The following is a 20,259-nucleotide window of genomic DNA, read 5'->3' on the forward strand; positions in this document are numbered from 1 at the left end:
ATTCAGGGAAGATGATTACTGGACACACAGTTAACTTTTAGGACTAGTCATCCCCTGACGGATTTTGTATGCTGCTGCACAGAACTTTGCAACATTGTAGGTTGTAGCTGAATTAGTATCTGCAAGTAGCAGGGAGGTATAAAATTGTCCTGAATGGCCTGGGTGCTTGTATATCAGAGGTTAGATAAGCCTGGCACGGATATCCCTGTAGAACGGGCACTGAAGGAGCACATGTTGTATTGTTTCTACATGACCCAAGTCACAGGCGAAGAGTCTCTCTGGGAAAGGGATCTTCTGGTAGCGGCCTTCGAGTACAGCTGATGGGAGAGCGTGACATCGAGTCAGGGTGAAAGCCCTTCGGTGAATAGGAACTTCTAAGTTTTTTAAATATGCCCTGGTCAAGCAAGATATTTGCTGTCTTCATTGATAAGGAAGGTTGGAACCAAGGCCAGATCTAGTTGGTGCTCTGAGTCTGTGATACGTTATTTAATAAGTGCTTTGGCTTGATTGTAATCCATAGCGAGTAGTAGACCTGGAGAAAGTCCCAATGAGGAGATTTTGGATGCTACCACCTGCTTCCATGTGGAATGGAAGTCATCCTCCATAATTAGTGGGGCAAGACCAAGGGGTGCACAGGATAGTCTGAGCCAGAGGTTGAGTATGGCCACCCACACCCTGGCTTCCACCCTCATAAAGCCCGTTTCTAGTCGCAGGGTGGCATTAGAAACGCATTTAGGTACCTGCAAGGCCGATCTCAGAAACTTTGATTGAACCAGCTCTAATGGAGCAAAACTGGGGAAGGGGCCCAGCTGAGCACCATACAAGAGTTGGGCTAATGACTTAGCTTCAAACAGTTTGAGCACTGCCGGTGTAAAGTGGCCCCCTCTTGTCTTAAGATATTTAAGAATGGCAATTGAGCTCCTCTGTGTGGTGTTGGCTACTTGATCCCCATGAGCTCTTCTGCTATCATTAGATTGGAGAACTACACCTAGATATTTGAAGCATGTGACTTGTTCAATTTTATGACCATCTATGCTCCAAGAGTAAGTCCTGGGTCTATTAGCGAAAGCCATGATTTTGGTTTTATTGTAATTAAGTTGGAGCTGATCTGTGTTGCAATGTTGTATTAATGCTCTCAGAGCTCTTTTGAGCCCAATGGGTGTTCCAGAGAGTGTTTTAGGTAGATGAAAGAGACATTTTTTGTGAATGCTGCTTGAAGCAATAACTCTTTAATTGCAATACATTTCTTAATTCCATGCTGTAGGGGAGAGTAACTTCCAGGAACTGCTATCACTATCCCCCACCTCCGAAATATTCTTTTGGTCAAGATACTGAGTAATCATGCCTCCAGAGGCTCTCTGGAGCACTGCCGAACATGCCAAGCTCTCCTGTGGTATCTATGATCCTAACCAGTATTTTACCTCAAATCAAAGAAACTTTTGATTTTGAAGATTCCCTTTGTGAACCACAAACACCAGACACCCGAAAATGGATTGAAATGTCCAGTAGCATCTTCCAGAAGCATAACTGGTGAATGTATGCTCTTCCCCAATGTGTACATTACAGAAGGGCACAGAAAAGAGCCATGATAGGGTACAGCAACTTTGCCAACCCTGATGCACTGTGCCAGTGGTCAATTATCTAAGCTTGATTTATTTGGATTTTTTGTATACTGCAGAACATATGGTAACAACACTGTAAATATTAACCTGCAAGTTGGCAGAGTGAATTTTAAAAGCCTTGGGTTTGCTTTTAAAATGCTGCTCATGAGTTTTCCCCCTTCCTTTTTTGGCTTAATTTTTCTTTAACTGCTGCTCTTTCCTTTGTCTGCTGGCAGTTGTTGGCTGGCAACCTGACCTGAATGTCCATGAGTCGGTTTAGCAAAATGCTGAATTAAATTAGTGCAATGTGGATCATTTTAACCTCTTGCCAAAAGGAGCCCTGGCTTCCTAACATTAATCTCCTGGGTGGAGATTAATAGCATTTTCCCCCAGAAGAAATCTCATTTCCTACCTACAGGGATTTGCTTGATATTCAAATCTGCAACTCAGCCTGCTTTGGGGATGACACTAAAGCTTTCTATGTGGCTTTAAAGTGGGTCATTCAATTACTCGCTGCCCCCTGTTTAGTGGATGTACTCTGGCAGATACAGTGAAGGCTTAGGCAAAATTCAGTCCAGGGCTGTTTATAACATAGCACTCTATATTGCTTACTGGAATATGCAGAAATTCTCTTGGCAAATCCGAACAATGCGAAAAGCTGCCTTTGCAGGGTGGATAAGGGCTGACTGTAAAACAGCCGATGGACGCAGTACTGTATTTTTTTTTAAAAAAGCTTTTTTTGTTCCAAAAGCCTGAAATGCAGTATATGACAGTACAACTATGAATAAATGTAATAATATTCTGTAAAATTTACTCAATATGCATATTTCAAATAAGCCAAGGTGGAAAAGGCTGAAAAGAGCAAATTCCAAGCCAAGTGTGAGACCTAGATCCCTGTACTCTGAGAACTAGTTGACCACCCCACAGGAGGATATTCGAATATTTGAGATCTAACATCCAGCACCATACTTCTGCAATGTTGATGGATGCAGCTCTGTCAGAAGTAATGGGAAGGGTGTCTGCTCCCAATTCCTATGCAAATCCTGAATATCCTCAACAGGGCCTTCTTCTTTCCCCAGACCACCATGCTACTCAAAAGTTAGCTTTCCCCTTAACTGTTGGCTCCTGTCTGCATTTTGTAGGTACTAGTCATGGACCCAGTATCTCTATAAGTTGTTTGACTTGTGTTTCCATTTCATTTAATCCATTTGGATGGCACAGAACAGGAAGGCCCCTTCTGGAACAAAAATAAACTTGATATGAAAGGCAGGCGGGAGTGGGTACCAGCTCCAAGACTGCTTTTCGGATCGATTGCTGCCTCTTTGGTCCTACACGCCCAGGCCTACCAGGGCCCGCACCCAAGCATCGAGCAAGGAGTGCTCCTTATTTGGTGCTTGGGTACAGGCTCTTGCAGGCCTGGGCGCCTTGGGCCTATGCACCTGGGTCTGCCAGGGCCTGCAACCGAACATCGGGTAAACCCCATCCAAAAATTCACACTGAGAGGGGGAGTCTGGATAGGAAGCCCCCTCCCAAATAACGGGCCAAAAGAAAACAAATATTTTGGCACCCAAAAATGGAAAAACAGATCGAGGGTCCCACCAAAAGCCGGGACACAAAACAAATTAAGGTTTACCCTAAATACACATCACTAGTAGATAGTCATGTGCATTCAGCACATTTGTGTCATTTTAATAATTGATTTTTTTGCCCTATATTGGAAACTGTCCTGAGTCCTCTTGGGGAGATAGGGAGGTATAGAAATAAATAAATAAATAAATAATAACTTGAAACACAACAAGATGAGTTCACAGCAGACAAGATCACTCTGCTGGCTGTTCTATTGGATCACACATCAGACACTGTATGATGTATCAGGAAATAATGCATGCAGATCCCAGTAAGGTGGCCTTCTGCAGCTGGCAGGTGGTGATTTTGTCAGTGCCGATTGTGTTTAAGTGCAGGCCAAAGTCTTTAGGCACTGCACCCAGTGTGCCGATCACCACTGGGCTCACCTTCTTGCAGCAGCTGAGGATGTGATCTATTGTTTCATCTGCTTCCTTGCAGAGACTACATTTAGGATCTGTCGTTGACTTTTCAATATTGGCTTTGATAGCATTTGCTCTAATGTTTTGTACTTGGGCTGGCAGAATCAGGCCCCTGGTCTCCTTTTTTCAAAGTTCCATTTGTGAGCCACAGCCATGTTTTTTCTTTGTCAATTTGGCTCTCAATTTTTCCCAGGAACTGTCCATGGAGAGCTTTCTTTCTTCAGTTTTTTTGCCATTATTATTATTATTATTATTATTATTATTATTATTATTAGCCTGGCTGCTAAGGGTATAATTTTAAGATTTTTATCTGTGGCATAGTGAGTTGCAGCATTGGGCCTGGGCAAGCATGTAACCCGGGGGGAGGGGGGCTTGAGGGGCTTCAGTCCCCCCCCCCCCTTGAAATTCTCAGGGTGGTCCACGAAAAGGTCTTACTGGTACATTATTTAAACTGTTATGTTTATTCATATCATGATCTGATCACCATGCTCAATATATCCCATATGCATGGGGGTATTGGGATAATGATACAAAAAGTTTGCTAAGGTAGATCCTCTCTCACTCAGACTCAGCCCCCCTGAATCAAACTCCGCCCCCTCCCCCGAATCAAAATCCTGTCTACGGGCTTGGGTTCTGTATTTTGTGAACAAGTGTGAGGGTTTTTATAACATAGTCTTTTGGAGCACCCCTTTTCAGCCTCTAAAAGATTAATGAAAGAGAGCAGATTGGAACGATGCCATTAAACACACAGAGACAGAGATAGGCAGTTTATTATGCAAAGGCGCTTCCATGGGAAATGTCTCTGCTCCATCAAGCAGAGTTATGTAGCTAAAGCCACACAGACAAAGCAAGCAGCACATGTTTTGCATTCTCATTTTCGTTCAATAGCCCTCTCTAAAAATATTAGTCAGTGGCCACATGAAAGCAATGGGATTCTGGTCGTTCCTTGTTAAGAACTTAATTAGCAACGCATGGTGCATAATTTCTAACTTAGTTACTACAAAGGAAGCAGATTTAGGTGAAAAGTTCAAAGTTAGCTAAAAGAAGGGGAGCTTTGTGGGATAATGTAGATGCCTGATATATAAAAAAGGATAATGTTTGCAATGTTTTTAGCAAGTTCTGATTGATTCCCTGGCTTCGAGCCAATGTTTTTTTTTAATGCTACTCAATACTTCACAGTATTCAATATATTTTATATGGTCTATACTAGGAGCAAACAGAAGGAAGTATTGAGAGCTGTGGATGGTTTGCAATACAAGCTGTCCTCAAATTACAAACAAGATAGTATTTGTAGGCTATTTCTTAAGTCAAATTTGTATGTAAGTCACAAGAGCCACATTTCTAAAGTATCTATGTATCTATGTATCTATGTATCTATCTATCATCTATCTATCGATAGCATAGTGAAGGGTTAACACCCATGTGGTTGTTTTTCTGTCTGTGCTCCTGTTCAGAAGATTTCACCTCACTTTCAGTCCCTGGATTTTTGAAAAAAAAAATGTGGCTTGTGGTGGAAACAAGGATTGGTGATAAAACTTCATTTGAGACACCTTGTTCCCCATGATAATTTACCTTCCTAGGGATAGATTTCACTCATACCCTGTTGCTCAACCTCCTTTGGTAACTAACTAGGAGATGTAAGTCAGATGTTTGTAATTTGGGGATGGCTGTATATACTCATGTATTAGGCTTTGGGGCCAATGCTATGGCTTTTGATAAATCAAGGGTCATTTTGCAGAGAAGGGAAAGCACCAGCGTTTCCTCAGGATCTTTCCAGACAGGCCTTATATCCCAAGATCTGATCCCAGGTTTTCTGTTTATCCCAGATTATCTGGCACTGTGGACTCATATAATCTAGTTTAAAGCAGAAAATCTGGGATCACATCCTGGGATACAGGGCCTGTCTGGAAGGGACCTCAGGAGTCACATATTTCCAACATTTTCCCATCCAGGTATTCAAGCAGGTCAGAAGCAGCACATCAGTGGTTTTTTCTTCTTCTTTTTAGGGGGTGGAGGGGGAGGTTATCCACTCTTTGCACGATTGAAGTTGCCTGTTGTCCACAAAAAGCTTCATGCTAAATAAAACACTAGACTTTCAGGTGTCACAAGACTCTTTATTGTTCCTTGCACGATGTGCTGAGCTAACAGCTTGTATAATGGAAGTAAAATGGGGCTGTTTTCTTGTCAAGACATGTTCAGATTTAATTAAAGTTGTTTATTGCAAGTAACTGGTGCTTCTTTTGATTGCAGCATCTATATCATGGGTTTAGTCCTCGAGTGGATTAAGAACAACGGTGGAACTGCAGCTATGGATAAACGCAGTCAAACTAAATCACAGATGATTTATGACATTATTGACAAATCCAATGGATTCTATGTGTAAGTTGCTCTAACCGCTCTCATTGTTGTCATGTAAATGGCTCTGAGGAAGACGTGAATCACCACTTCAGTTATGTCAGTTCCAAAAAAGAGAAATAAGCCCTTTGAAATTGCTACTGAAACTTTTCCAAATGTTGGATGAGGGGGAGGAGATGGCTAGTAGTCAAGGAAATTAATGATCATAGGAATTACCTTGGATTTTTCTTTTTTGTTAAGTATGGGGTAAAGAACGTGGCTGTGTAGCAGCCATATGGAACACTCAGTTGAAGCCGTACCTGTATGGGCTTGTAGAATTACTTCTGAAAAACTTAATTTAAAATGTTATCTGTCGCAGCACAGGGCAGAGGAATATTGCCTTTGGCTGGATTACAAGCATAAAAATAAATCTTGAGGAAATGGGAAGCAGCATCTCCTTAAATTTGCCTTGGTAAATGGAATAGTACAAGGAACAAAAAGCACAGGGGTGGTAGACTGTATTATCCACCAAACCAATCCAACATTTTAAAATTTGTTTTTGTCTCAATGCCCTCTAGTAGTGAGGGGAAATTCCATTCCATTTTCTTTCCTTGGGCTCTTTTAGCCTGAGGAGAAGCAATGGAATTCACTGATGACCTTGAGTCCATAACTCCCTCTTGCCTTAACTAACTTCAAGGGCTGTTATGAAGATGAAAAGGAGCAAATGGAGAATGTAAACTCCCTTGTCCCTCTTTGAGGAAAGGCAGGATATACATGTACAATAAGAGCCTTGTGTCTAGATGTGCATGTGTGTGTGTTCCTGGCTAGACTGTGGTTACTTGAAGCAACAGATCCATCCATCACAGATATGAGTTCCACAATTACAGGGCTTCCATTGCAACTAACAAAATACATGTTGGGAAAGACTGTAGCTCAGTGGTAATATCCCCAGTGGCATAATGGGTTAAACCCTTGTGCCAACAGGACTGCTGACCAAAACATTGGTAATTTGAATCCAGGGAGTGGGGTGAGCTCCTATCTGTGAGCTCCAACTTCTCATGTGAGAACATGATAGAAGCCTTCCACAGGAGGGTAAAACATCTGGGCATTCCCTGGGCAACGTCCTTGCAGACGGCCAATTTTCTGACACCAGAAGCAACTTGCAATTTCTCAAGTTGCTCCTGACATGAGAAAAAAAAATAGTGCTAATGCCCATGCTTTGCATATCACAGGCCTCAAGTTCAATCTGAGGCATCTTTAAGGATCTGAATCTTGCTGCTAGTCATGAACTTACCAAATTGACCAGCCCAGTCTAGATCAATATAAAGTAGTTGCTTCTCTTCCCAAAGAATTATTCTTCTGAAGCAAGAAGTTTTATCTGGTGCATGAATTTCCCCCATGTTATTTATTTATTTATTTGCAATATTTCTATCCCACCTTTCTCAACCCTGGAGCAGACTCAAGGCAGCTTAACAACAAAGTCAACTATTTAATACCATTAAAAACAATGTAAAATTAAAATAAACATTTAATTATAGGATTATAAATACATCAAAACATTTAAAAACATTTTAACCAATTTCACCACTGTTAAATCATAGAACATAATGGGTGCAAAGGTAGAACTGCCCCTCACCAATATCAAGTTCTGTAGAGACTCCTTCCACACAACTGAATAAAATCCCACATTTTATGCTTTGAGGTGGAATATATGGCAGTGTGGATGCAGATAACCCAGTTCAAAGCAGATATTGTGGGATTTTCTGCCTTGATATTCTGGGACCCTTTCCACACAGCTGAATAAAACTCCACATTATCTGCTTTGCATTGGGGGTCCTTCCAGACAGGTCCTATATCCCAGGATCTGATCCCAGGTTTTCTTTTTATACCAGATTATCTGGTAGTGTGGACTCATATAATCCAGTTTAAAGCAGAAAACCTGGGATCAGATTCTGGGATATGGGGCCTGTCTGGAAGGGCCCAGGAATTATGGCAGTGTAGACTCGGATAACCCAGTTCAAAGCAGATATTGTGGGATATTCTGCCTTGCTATTCTGGGTTATATGGCTGCGTGGAAGAACCCTGAGTCATATGACTGTGTGAGGAATCTGCTTTTTGAACAAGAAAACTGTTTGCATGTTTGTTGAGTTCACTCTTCTGCTTTGTCTGTTTCCTTCTGGCATGTGTCCATCCAGGCTTGTGTCTTTCTGGCATGTGTCCATCATATTTTCATTTTTTTCTACTCATAATTAACAGCATTCCCTCAAATCAGCCACAAGTTAATTCAAATATGCCAGCAGTCCTGTGGTGCAGCCTATTGCAGAGACCGACATGGGACTGGTGCTTTCACACAAAGTCTCTCTTGTCCATAAGGAAAACTTCTCTTGAAAATACTTTTCAGCCTTTTTGCAGGTTTTGAGGCATGGGATTTGCTATGCAAGAACAGTAACAGGCTAGAAATTGCACACTTTGAATGCAAAATAATTATAATACTTGTTCTTTCATGCTTACCCATTTCATATTTTCCAGCTGTTGGTTCTGAAGTGACTGGGAAATTAAATAAGCTTAAAGCTTGGAGAAAGTTCCTGCTCCCACAGCAGCTAATTCAGATTTTGCCTCTAGCACATAAACTGTTTAGGAATCCAAAATGGAAGTGATGGCCATTACTGTGATAGCATTAAACTGTAGCTGCCGCCACTGAGTGCTATGTGTCTTATCAGTATGTATTGCTGCCTTTTGCAGGTTAAGCGGCAATGTCTGGGCCGTGCTTTTTGACTGATGGCAACGTCTTATCCGAGGCAAGGCTGTTTACCTGTGAAATGCCACCTAGAAAATGAAATGGTTCACTGGGCAGACCAAAATGTGACCAGCCTTTCAATGCCTCAGGAATCGTAGCCCACCTTCCACATGGCTGCAGTTTCCCTGCATTTCCTCTTGTGCTTCCACTCTCTGGGTCTGGCCTATGGCCGCCGTGTGAAAAAGTTAACCTGCAGCTTTACAGGGGCCATAGTTGCTGAAATTATGTCTGCTTTCTTCTCTGACATTTTTTCAGAAATCTGAAACTAGTCAAATTGTAATCATATTTCTAGGTCTTTTCAGTGCAGAACACTACAAAATGTAGTGATGCCCATTAAAGGTAACAATGCCTTTAAATGGGGATTTGATGAACTATTAGAGGATAAGGGTTTATGTGAGAGACACTGTGATATAGTGGTTTGTATTGGACAAGGACTATGGGAGACCAGGATCTGAATTCCTTCACTAGAAGATACCAATTGTGGGAAGGGTTTTAACAGAGTGGAATTGTTTTGTGGCTAAACAAAGAACACATTCAAAAATGTGATCAAGTTTATCTTGTATGGAAATTTTAACAAATTAAAATAAGAATTTAAAATATTTATTTATTTATTTATTTGGAACATTTATATCCCGTCCTTCTCAACCTCTGAAGAGGGACTCAGGACGGCTACAAACAGGCACTATTCAGTGCCGACACCAAATAAAACATAGCATAAAATACAATTAGTACAAATTAAGACAGAAATATATATTGCATTAAAAGAGTGTGCCAGTTCAAATCGTCATCCTAAAAACGGTCCATTGTTGTACATTAAAACATTGTATTTCCCAGCAAATCAGTCTATTCTGCAAACACTTGATCTCGCATCCAGGATTTGAGTTTCTTCTGGAAGGTCAAGAGGGAGGGGGTGGATCTGATCTCATTAGGGAGAGAGTGCCACAGCTGAGGGGCCACCACAGAGAAGGCCCTGTCTCTCGTCCCCACCAAACGCGACTGTGAAGATGGTGGGATTGAGAGCAGGGTCTCTCCGGACAATCTTAAGGTCCTTGATGGTTTGTTGAGGGAGATACGTTCAGACAGGTAAACTGGGCCAGAACCATTTTAAAAAATATTCTTTTATGACATTTTCAGATGCCCTGTGGAAAGAAAGAACAGAAGCAGAATGAATGTTCCCTTCCGGATTGGTAGTATTAAGGGAGATGAAGCCCTTGAAAAGAAATTCCTAGATAAAGCTGTAGAAAACAACATGATATCCCTGAAAGGACATAGGTAAGAGAGAACAATGCAGAATGTTTGCCCGGAGCCACTAAACAAGATAACAGAACACACAGCGCTCACCATTCATGAAGAATAATGATAAAATTACCTTATTACCTTTCTCTGAATGAACTGAGGACAGAATTTCTGGTTCCTAATAGAGCTTTGTTGTTTGTCCTGTTCAGCATTTTCTAAAAAAATTTTTAATTGGAATTTAATAATTAAACTCCTCAAAGTAATTATTCGTAATGTTGGAAACGAAGCTATGACCAGCTTTCATTTAAGTTTCAGATTAGAGTTGAAAGGTTCAAAAAAAGTCCTTGAACAGATGTTCCTTTTTGTGTGTGGCAAAATAAATATTGAATTAAGGAGATAAAAACGACCACTGTTTCTCCATATCTGCTCTTGCTTCAGCATATTTTCCCCTTCAGTTTCTTTCTCTTTTCCAGAGCAATCCAGCTAGGCACATAAATTTGGCAATGACACTCAACAGCCAGTTAGTTTGGGTTGTCTGGTTTTGTTACTTGACTTCCCACCTCCTTTAACTTGATGGTATGAGTGATCATGTCAGGGTTCAATGAGAGCAAATGAAACATATTATGATGGAAATAGTTTTGGAACAACTAGGATGAATATACCTTTCAGTGGTCAAGAACATATTCAGGAAAATGGCAGCCTTGTGGCTCATTTGCAAAAATTTCATTCACAATTGAGAAAAGGTATTTTACTCTGAGTTGTGTTTTTATAGTCTCTCTTTGCACCTACTACTTAGCATAGTGTATCATAGTATTTTTATGTATGAGACATTCCTTCATCTTAGGATCTGATATCATCGCAAACTGATGATGGTTAATTTCAGCAAAAATGCTACTCTTGTTTAGTGACTGTTCCTCATGCACAGTCTCTCTTACTCTCTGTCTTCAACTCTTTTATTCTAGTACTATAATTTTCTTCCCCTCTCCTCCTCCACTTTGTATTGTGAGAAGCTTTTCCCAGAAAATTGCTTTTCAATCTAGATGTGCAGAGAAAACTAAACCACTATCTTTCAAGTTCTTTCTCCCCAAAAGTCTGTATCTGTAAAGAAAAACAAGGTCCTTGTGAAACCGTGTGTGGTTGGTCCCCTACTTGGTTTCTTACATTGTCCTTCTCGTATTTCAGATCTGTGGGAGGAATCCGGGCCTCCTTGTATAATGCTGTCACAGAAGAAGATGTTGGAACGTTAGCAACATTCATGAAAAACTTCATGGAGACTTACCGGTCATGAATACAAAAAATAAAATGATATGCTGCATCCCTGTGACAAAAAAGTCTTAAGAATTGGAAGATTATAAAAAAACATTTCTTAGAGAACTTTCCACAAGAGAAGCAAAAAATTTTAGATAATAAACATTCCAGTATCAACCACTGGTCTACTAGTACTCTTAAGTAGTTTAAACTGTCATCTAGAAGGGCCCTTTGGAAATGCTTAAAGTTCTTCAAAACATATCTCTGTATTAAAGTATTAGTAGGGGATGTTTAGTAGCTCATAAAAGGATTGGGTAAACGAGTAATTTTATATCAAATCTCAGCACACATAAGGTATAGAGTGCATTGGAAACTGGAATTACATTCATTTTAACCCTACTAACATATTTGATGTTGATGTAAGTCATCCCACCAACAATCCACTTTGATGCAAAATAGTACCTACCTTGTGTGCATTTTTGCTGATGCTTTTTTCCAGTTTTTCTGGCTCTTCCTCTCTTAATCCTTTCCATTTCTAAAATTAAGAATGCCAAGTGCTTGATCTGGTAAGCAGAGTTAAGCGAGTACCAGTTTGTTTACACACATGAGGCTAAGTTCAACAGCATTACTTTTCATATCTGATCATTCCAAAGGAACATTACTCTGTGGTGCCTGAGGGAACGACTGTCAATTATGTGTTGCTGACCTCAGCTTTTGCAAACATTTTGAAAAAGGAAGTCTCTTATGTTTTATCCACTTAGCTGTGGTGTTGCTTTTCTTCCTAAAGTATTAAGCACACATTCAACTACACTGAGGTGTAGGCTGTTTTCTTTTAAAATACTAAATGTATTGACTTAGAAAATAACCTTTTGGCAGACTTGCGTTTCACTACCAAGGGAGTCAAAATTAGTTTCCTTCCTAGTGCTTTCTTCCCGTGGAGTCAACACCCTCTTTGTTTTTCTCCGAAACCATTGCACAATTCCGGCTATTCATTTTTTTTTCAGTCAGAAACCATCTTGTACAGTTTATGCTTTCAAAAGAGGCCTTGCATGTTCTTCATGCACAAATTGGTTTTATACATGAACCCAGCATCTATCCCATTTCAACGATAGTGTTCAAATCTTAGGTCCCTTCCACACAGCTGAATAAAATCCCACATTTTCTGCTTTGAAGGATATATGGAAGTGTAGACTCAGATAACCCAGTTCAAAACAGATATTGTGCAATTTTCTGCCTTGATATTCTGGGTTATATGGCTGTGAGGAAGGGCTCTTAGAGTGACCCTCTGAGATTTCATCACTTATTATTTTTCTACATCTTCTATACATTGTTTAGTATAAGTCCATGTCTGTGTCAAAAACTCCTTATCCAAAACTTTTGAAGTCGGTAACAAATATGCTCTCTCTCTCTCTCTCTCTCTCTCTCTCTCTCTCTCTATATATATATATATATATATATATATTATATAAATATAAATATATAAATATAAATCTGTTTAAACCACTTGTTACATGGCATAAAAATGACTAAGAGATCAAATTTCTACCCATCACTTCCTGTCTCCTTACAAATGGAATTCATCAGGCTGGGGACAGAATTTTAATTTCCTGCCCAGTTTAATGGTATACAGTATTACACATAGTATGAAAGCTTAAATAGTATGAATAATGTCTCAATTTATTCTTGGTATAATGGCCAAAGGTGGTGAACATGCACCGCTATAAAACAAATACTTTTATTTGCTTAGTTTTAAATAACCATGCTTTACTTTCTTCTTGTGTTACACCACGAGTTGAAAACCAATAAAACACTTCTATAATAGTTTTAGTGGCTTTGGTTTTTCTTTAATTCAGAAAGCTCAAATATGATGGGATGCTTAAGTTCTTTGAGACTTTGCAAATAACCCTAGCTCTTCTAATAGCGCATTAAGTCTTTAAAAACCCATTTTCTGGTGATCCTTGTTATCTCTCTTCAAGAGTGGGTCTGGATATTTACATAGTTGCATAAAGTTGGATATTACTTAATGTAATATTCTATACATGCCCAGGAACTAATCTGCCTCCAAGGAAAACCTTCATAATCCTATTCCTTTTTATTCAACCCAGTCCAGAAGGGAAGTTCCTCCTATTACACTTGTTATCCTTTAATATCCGGATGCTGTTTTACCCCCTGCAGATTGAAATGGAAAGAACAGATAGATTGAAAATTCTGCAGGATTTTTTAAAAAAAAAATCTTATGCATCTTTTCTACTATGTTGTCATGTTTAGAGGTGGGAGAGCAGGACAGTCAACTAGAGGATTAAACTATGTTGTACTGAGTGCCAAGATGAACTTAGTGGCTGTGTTTTTTTAAACGTAATGTCTTAGAATATAAAAGTGGGGTTGTACAATATATCCTTGGGAGACTGGAGATTTCCTATTTGCTACATATATAGCTCACATGCAAAAGTCTAAAAAATAATAATGGAAAGGTCTTATGGGCAGCAATAGAGATACAACTCAATAGGCTTATGTCTTGGTTATAGTAGTGTCTTTTTTCACTAAGGAAAAAAGGTACAGAGGAAAGCTATGACAGATCAAGTGTCAGGCCAATCAGGAAAAGAATTCAAGGAACTGAGTGAGCATCACTGAAGTTTTCCAGGCAAGGTGCCACCAGGGAAAGCTATCGCAAGAAAAGACGTAACAGTACCTGTGAAACATGAGCTCCAAGAAGCAAAAAGGTGTTATTGGTAAACTGTTCTGTCCTATATTGTAGTGCAATTATGATCCTCCTATCCGGTCAGGCTCATTCAGTTCTTTCCCTCCCTACCTCGAATTTAGTCTGCTTTTAAAGTGTAATTTGGGAAGGAAATGGCCACATCCACAGCCACATCCACAGTGCCATTAAACAGGTTGTGACTGATGCCGCCCAGAGGTACAGGAGGAAAACGGACAGCAGAGAAAGTGGGCATTGCACCCTATCTTTATTAGAAAGACTTAGGAGCAAGAAAACAACAGAGGTCGTTTTGCCAGTTCTTTCTTCTGAAATATAGGCTAGAGGGTATGTTATTCCTTGACATTTTCCTACCCAAATACTACCAGATCTTAGCCTGCTTAACATCTAAGATTAGATTGGATCTGGTGTTTTTAGGGTATTTCGGCATAGATTACAGTTCTCAACATGATTTATAGGCAATTTAGCAAATAGTCATGATTGTCACATTTTTCTCTGGGGTAAAAAGACAGCAAGGTATAGTGGTTTGCGCGTTGGTCTATGAGGTTTCAATTCCCCGTTTGGCCAAGTAAAAGTCTCTTAGCTTCTAAGGAAGGCACAAGAAACCCTCTCTGACCAAACCTTCCAAGAAATTCTTGTGATAGGTGAGGCCTAGGATTATGATAAATTGGAAATTTGAAGGCACAAAACAATGAAAAGACAACAGTGAGAAGGTGAGCCATTTCCCAATGCCCTTGTAAATTGACTGCAAGCACACAAAGATACATATTTGAATGGCAGTGTGCATTAATAACATGAAACCAAAGTTCTAATTTTGTGGGCAAAAGTATAATATGGTTTGATTTGACTTTTTGGACACTATTTTGCATGATTATATCACTATATCTGAAAACTGATAACCTGTATTCTTTGACATGTCCGAAATCAAAGTACAGTAGCTTAATATTTTAAAAGAACACCAAAACAGACATGGCAACCTGGATTTTGATGTCCTGTTCCAACTCAAACTGCTATTAAATACAAGGGGTGAATTTAATGTCAGTACAGGCAGCTGAATTCAGCAAATGTGTCAGAGTTTTTGTTTTCCTCCTCCAGTTATAATCAGTCAGATGTAATCAGGAATAGCCATTAAAAGTGGTAGGAGATTTTGATAGATTAGTTTCTGTCAAATTAGGGTGAAAATAGTATTACGCTTGGCATTCTATAAGTATATGATTAATGTTTGTTATGTTATTCTCTTGGAATATAAAATAAAATGTGGGAGAGCCTCTTCACTTTGATAAGAATGTGCATAATTAAAAAGTGAAATGTTACTTGCTTTTTATATGAAATCAATCACTTTAATTGGAAAGAAGAATCCCTTATTTCTATTGGTAATTGGACTCTTGATAATTTTAAATCAGGATTCATGACGGTTTGTGATAAATCGGCTTCTTTTAGCCGAGTTCACATGCCACCAAGTCTCTATGCTGTCTTGGACCACTCTTAAAGAAACACTCTAGCACAGCTCTCATTAATTGTATGCATGATTTTAAAAAAGAAGTTCTCACTTAAATATGACAATGACAATAAAAACAAACTTACTGGAACATACCTTCACTAATGTAAATATATTTTGGCCTAATGCTGCTTCTTTGAGCCTTTGACTCTACGTTCGAAAACAATGAGGTTTTTGTTCTCAGCTGAGGGTTAGATAAGTCAAAATTGAATGATGGCGCCATACATCTATAAATGCAGGTGACCTAAACTGTGGCGATGGTGGGGGCATGTATGGAATTCCTTTCCCTAATGTTCCCATGGCTCTGACTCTTCCTTCGGGCTTCTTATCTTTAGCACTAAGCCCTGAAGGTTGCTTGTCAATGTTTTCAAATGGTGTGTTAGAACTATGGAAACCAATATGGCAAGGTTTCAATTCATGTTGAGTTGTGGAAATTTATATAACAATCTCCTCCAAAGCTTAATAAATTTGTATGGAAGTCTTTAAAAGCCCCCACACTCAGAGACTCGTGTGCTCCCAATACCTACAGTTTTAGCTTTTGCATGTAGAGATTTTAAAAGGTTATAGCTAATTAAAGCTATGACACACTTTTCTCAGAGTTTGTCACATTTTAAAACCGCAGCAAAACCCAGACTCTTATGTTTTTTGGAATAGTAGTTGATAACATGTTCTATTTCTTCTAACTTAGCACCTTGCTGCTGTAGCCAAAGAGACCTTTCACCTTCAGCTCTGGAAAAGTTCTGATAAGAGATGTATAGGAAAGCTCAACAAGCTGATACATACATATTAATTAATAACAGCTTTATCCACAAGCCAGTGAAACAAAACTAAGCTTCATTTTCCTCTCACATGATAAAGGTCAATGGATTAAGAGTTAGTATAGCCGAACAAATGAATTGTGATGGGTTGAATGAAACATAATGTTATCAGGAGAAATACAAGAGTGCATCTGTTGTCCTGGTAGTTAGTTACTTGTTAATACATTCCTTTGGGGGTTGCACAAGGAGAGCTCATGCAAGCCAACTTCTAGGCTAAAGGACTGTGAATACACTCATGCATATCTCCTCCCAATTCTCTCAATTTGGCAGGGGCAGTCCCAATTCATTATCTCTCATCCCACTGGCTCAGTTGCTTAAAAAATATCTAGGGTCCTATCTGTACTACCATATAATGCGGTTTGAAACTGCATTATCCAGTTAGGCTAGACTTACATAATGCAGTTTAAATGCATTGAACTGCATTATATGAATCTACACTGACCATATAATGCAGTTTCAAACTGTACTATATGTCAAGGTAGATGGGGCCCTAGTTCTTCTCTCTTCCTTCCACCTTATTGTTTTGTCCTTAGCTTACCTGTTGCACCATCTCCTAAATGTGTGTTCTTCTCCATTCATAATTTTTGCAACCTTGACTATACTCTGATGTTGTGTGTCAAATGTTGGTGGGTATTCTTGTGTCATATCCTGCATGTTAAAGTATGAAATTGAGTCCCTACAAAAGATCAAAATGCATTCTGCTAGTAGAATGATACCACTAGTGCAGGGGTAAACCAAGGGTGGCTCCAGAGTAACATGTACCTCCACAAAGCTGTTTTAAGAGGTTGGACTGGATGCCCCTTGTAGTCTCTTCCAACTCTATGATTTTATGAAACTTTTGTTTAGCCAACCAGCTCATCACACTGGGGCAAATTGTCCTTTGCAATACTTTGGGGATATGGCCTGCCGAGTGCCATCACATGATGCTCAGCAAGCCCCACCCCATTGATGCTTGAAGTGCTGAGGAAGCATTGCAAGATGCTTCCTTGGCCACGACGAAAGGTAAAGTGTGTTTCACAGAGCTCCGATGGAGCTACCCACATTTTCTGTCCTTTTCCCCATCTGATGGGGAAAACAAGGCATGTTGGCACACTTTCCCCTGCCTGATAGAGACAGAGACAGTATACCAATGTGAAACAAGGCATGTTGGTGCACTGTCCCTGTCCCCATCAGGTGGGGGAAAGGGCGGCAATGTGGCAATGTGTTTTGTTGCCTTTCCCCTGCCTGATGGGGGCAGGCACAGTGCGCCAACACACCTTGTCCCGTTCCCCCTATGTGGTGGGGAAAAGAGGGTGGGTGTACGGGGCTCCATTCATTCCAAAATCTTTTTCTCTCCAACTTGTCTATTTAACTCTCTAACCACCCACCACATTTCTGAATATTATCCATGGGCACATATGAATTATTTATTTATTTATTTATTGTCGGCCTCTCCTTTGGCTCGAAGTGGGGCACAACATAGTTAAATACACTTATAATATCACATATTAAAACATAGTTAAGATGCAACCATAAAAGCATATATTAAAACATACATATATTAGAATACATGAGACAAAAGGTAAAAGACATTAAACATAGAATATGAATTAAAAGTCAGAGTAAATGTGGACTGGGTAGGTATTTTTTCTCCCTGTTGCCAAAGCATTCCCATACATCTAGCAGCATTTCTGTTTAACTCCTAGGACTTCCATTTTTTCTTAGAAGCTTTCCTATAACAAATAACCTCTCCAAAGAGGTCAACATTGGCCTTTCCTTATTACTTCTTATCCACACTGTGAAACATTCCACCAGCGAATTTGCTTGTCTGAAAAATATTGACAGTCCCACAAGCTCTGTATGTATCTGAATTGCAATCTGTATAAATCAGGGGTCCACAAACTTTTTAAACAGAGGGCCGGGTCACAATTCCTCAAACTGTTGGAGGGCCGGATTATAATTTGAAAAAAACATGAATGAATTCCTATGCATACCACATATCTTATTTGTAGTGCAAAAACACTTAAAAACAATACAATAATTCAAATGAAGAACAATTTTAACAAATATAAACTTATTAGTATCTCAATGGGAAGCCTGCTTTTGGCTCATGAGATAGGATTGTTGTCATTGTTGTGTGCTTTCAAGTCATTTCAGACTTAGGTTGACCCTGAGTGAGGGCCGGGTAAATGACCTTGGACGGCCGCATCTGGCCCCCAGGCCTTAGTTTGAGGACCCCTGGTATAGATGAACCTTAAGTTTCACTGTAGAATAGTATGCACATGTAACTATGTCCACATATCCAGAGAGGTCTCTAGGCTTGTGTTATAAGTTGTCCCTACCATGCCACATTGGAACTGACATTTAAAACTAAGGCAGACTTCAAAAGCAGTTGTCACTTATTTGGGAAAAAAGACAACTTCCATTGGGAATGATTGAGCTCTTGGGTGTTCCTAAAATTATAGCTTTAGATTATGTCTTAAACCTGTCACAAAAAGGTGCAACCTGAATTTGTGTTTTATTTATACGATCTTGAAAATAAAGAGAAATCAATCAACTCCCTCATTTATTTTTAAATCTTATGGTATAGTGATGGGAAAAAAACACTAGTCACTCACACATTTATATTCCCACATCTACTGTGTGTCTCATTCCTTTGCCATTTGCACTCTTGTGTCTGAATGTGATTTTAGGCATCTCTTGATGCTGTACATCTCTGTTGAGAAACAGCAAAAATAATAGTGTTGAAAAGTGGATAGTTAACCTTCTGTCAAAATGTGAGCATGCTCCCAATGGATTAGGGAAATTACTGCTGTCATTCACTATTAAGACTAGATAACAGTTCTGTCTAAGTTAGACAGAGGGTTAACAGTATCCTTTTTTTGTCTTCTAGAGTAATTTTCCATCTTAACTGCCATAGTTCCATTTTGTGGAATTGACATTTTATGAGGTCTTTAAGTTCTGTGTCTGAGAATTTGAAAAGCCCTTCTCTAAACTGCTAATCCCACAGAATGGGACCATGGCAATTAAAGTGGAATCATAGCACTATGATTCTGTAGCATGAACGGACCCCAAGTAAACTTCATCTGCCTTACAAAATTTTTCAGCTTAGGGACCAATGTTACTTGATGGGTCTTACTGATCCTTTTTGGACAAGTATGGAAATGGTTCTAAAAGCTGGCTCTGAAGAACAATTCCTTGGCATTTAAATGAAATATATTTAATTATTTGCCCTTGTTATAGTTTCACTGAAATTTGTACACGTCATTATTGATTATTTCTTCTATTAACTGAATTAATTATCAATAGACAAAAAGCCAAAAAGAGAAGGACAGCCTTCTTCTTTACCTCTAGAAAGTGCTTCTTGCCTTTTTGTCTTATAGAGGTTGGTAGCTTTCATGTCAGTTGGATTGTGAATCCACTCCATGTTTTAGTTTGAACTTTCAGAGAACTATCCAACATGGTCAGCTTTATCTCTAAAATGGGTTCAGCACATTAGATAGTCTGTTTAAAGTTTAGACTAGGGGCCTCTTCACATGTGCCACTGGAATCGGCCAGTATCACTGCTAATTGTAGCAACCTTGGCAATGCCCACCCAGGGGGCGTGGGGACCTGCCACCCCACACTCCATGCTATCCCGCTCCCCCCCCCCCACCTCATCACATGGGGAGAAGCCTGTTTAAGCTGACTAACTCCATCTTTCCTTATGGAAAGATAGGGAGGCTCCTGTCGTCTGCCACCAGCATTTTTTTGGCGGTGTCAGGTTTTTTTTGGAATTCAGCCATGGAGCCACCCCAGAAGTACTTCTCTGGGGTGTGTTGACTGCCATTGGACTCCATGGCAGAACTGTCAAAAACTCACCACCACCCCAAAACACCCTGTGTGATGAGGTTGAAAATCCCAGAGTACATTCAATACCTCACTGCTATGGGAACCAACAGCCAACAGCAGTGACAAGAGAATGCTAGGAGGGGATTTAACGTTGGCTAT

The 20,259-nt window shown here is 39.7% G+C and overlaps 1 protein-coding gene across 1 annotated transcript in view; it reads left to right on the forward strand.

The window, feature by feature from the left end:
- The window catches only part of PSAT1 (phosphoserine aminotransferase 1), a 34,264-nt gene extending 21,182 nt beyond the window's left edge, over positions 1–13,082 (forward strand). The window contains exons 7-9 of the mRNA XM_060762164.2: positions 5,897–6,025; positions 9,912–10,049; positions 11,196–13,082. Coding sequence (XP_060618147.2) covers positions 5,897–6,025; positions 9,912–10,049; positions 11,196–11,301 — 373 coding nt within the window. The 3' untranslated portion in view covers positions 11,302–13,082. The remainder of the gene's footprint in view (positions 1–5,896; positions 6,026–9,911; positions 10,050–11,195) is intronic.
- The last annotated feature ends 7,177 nt before the right edge of the window (positions 13,083–20,259 follow it).

The sequence above is a fragment of the Anolis sagrei genome, chromosome 2, assembly GCF_037176765.1.
Source record: "Anolis sagrei isolate rAnoSag1 chromosome 2, rAnoSag1.mat, whole genome shotgun sequence".
Lineage (NCBI taxonomy): Eukaryota > Metazoa > Chordata > Lepidosauria > Squamata > Dactyloidae > Anolis > Anolis sagrei.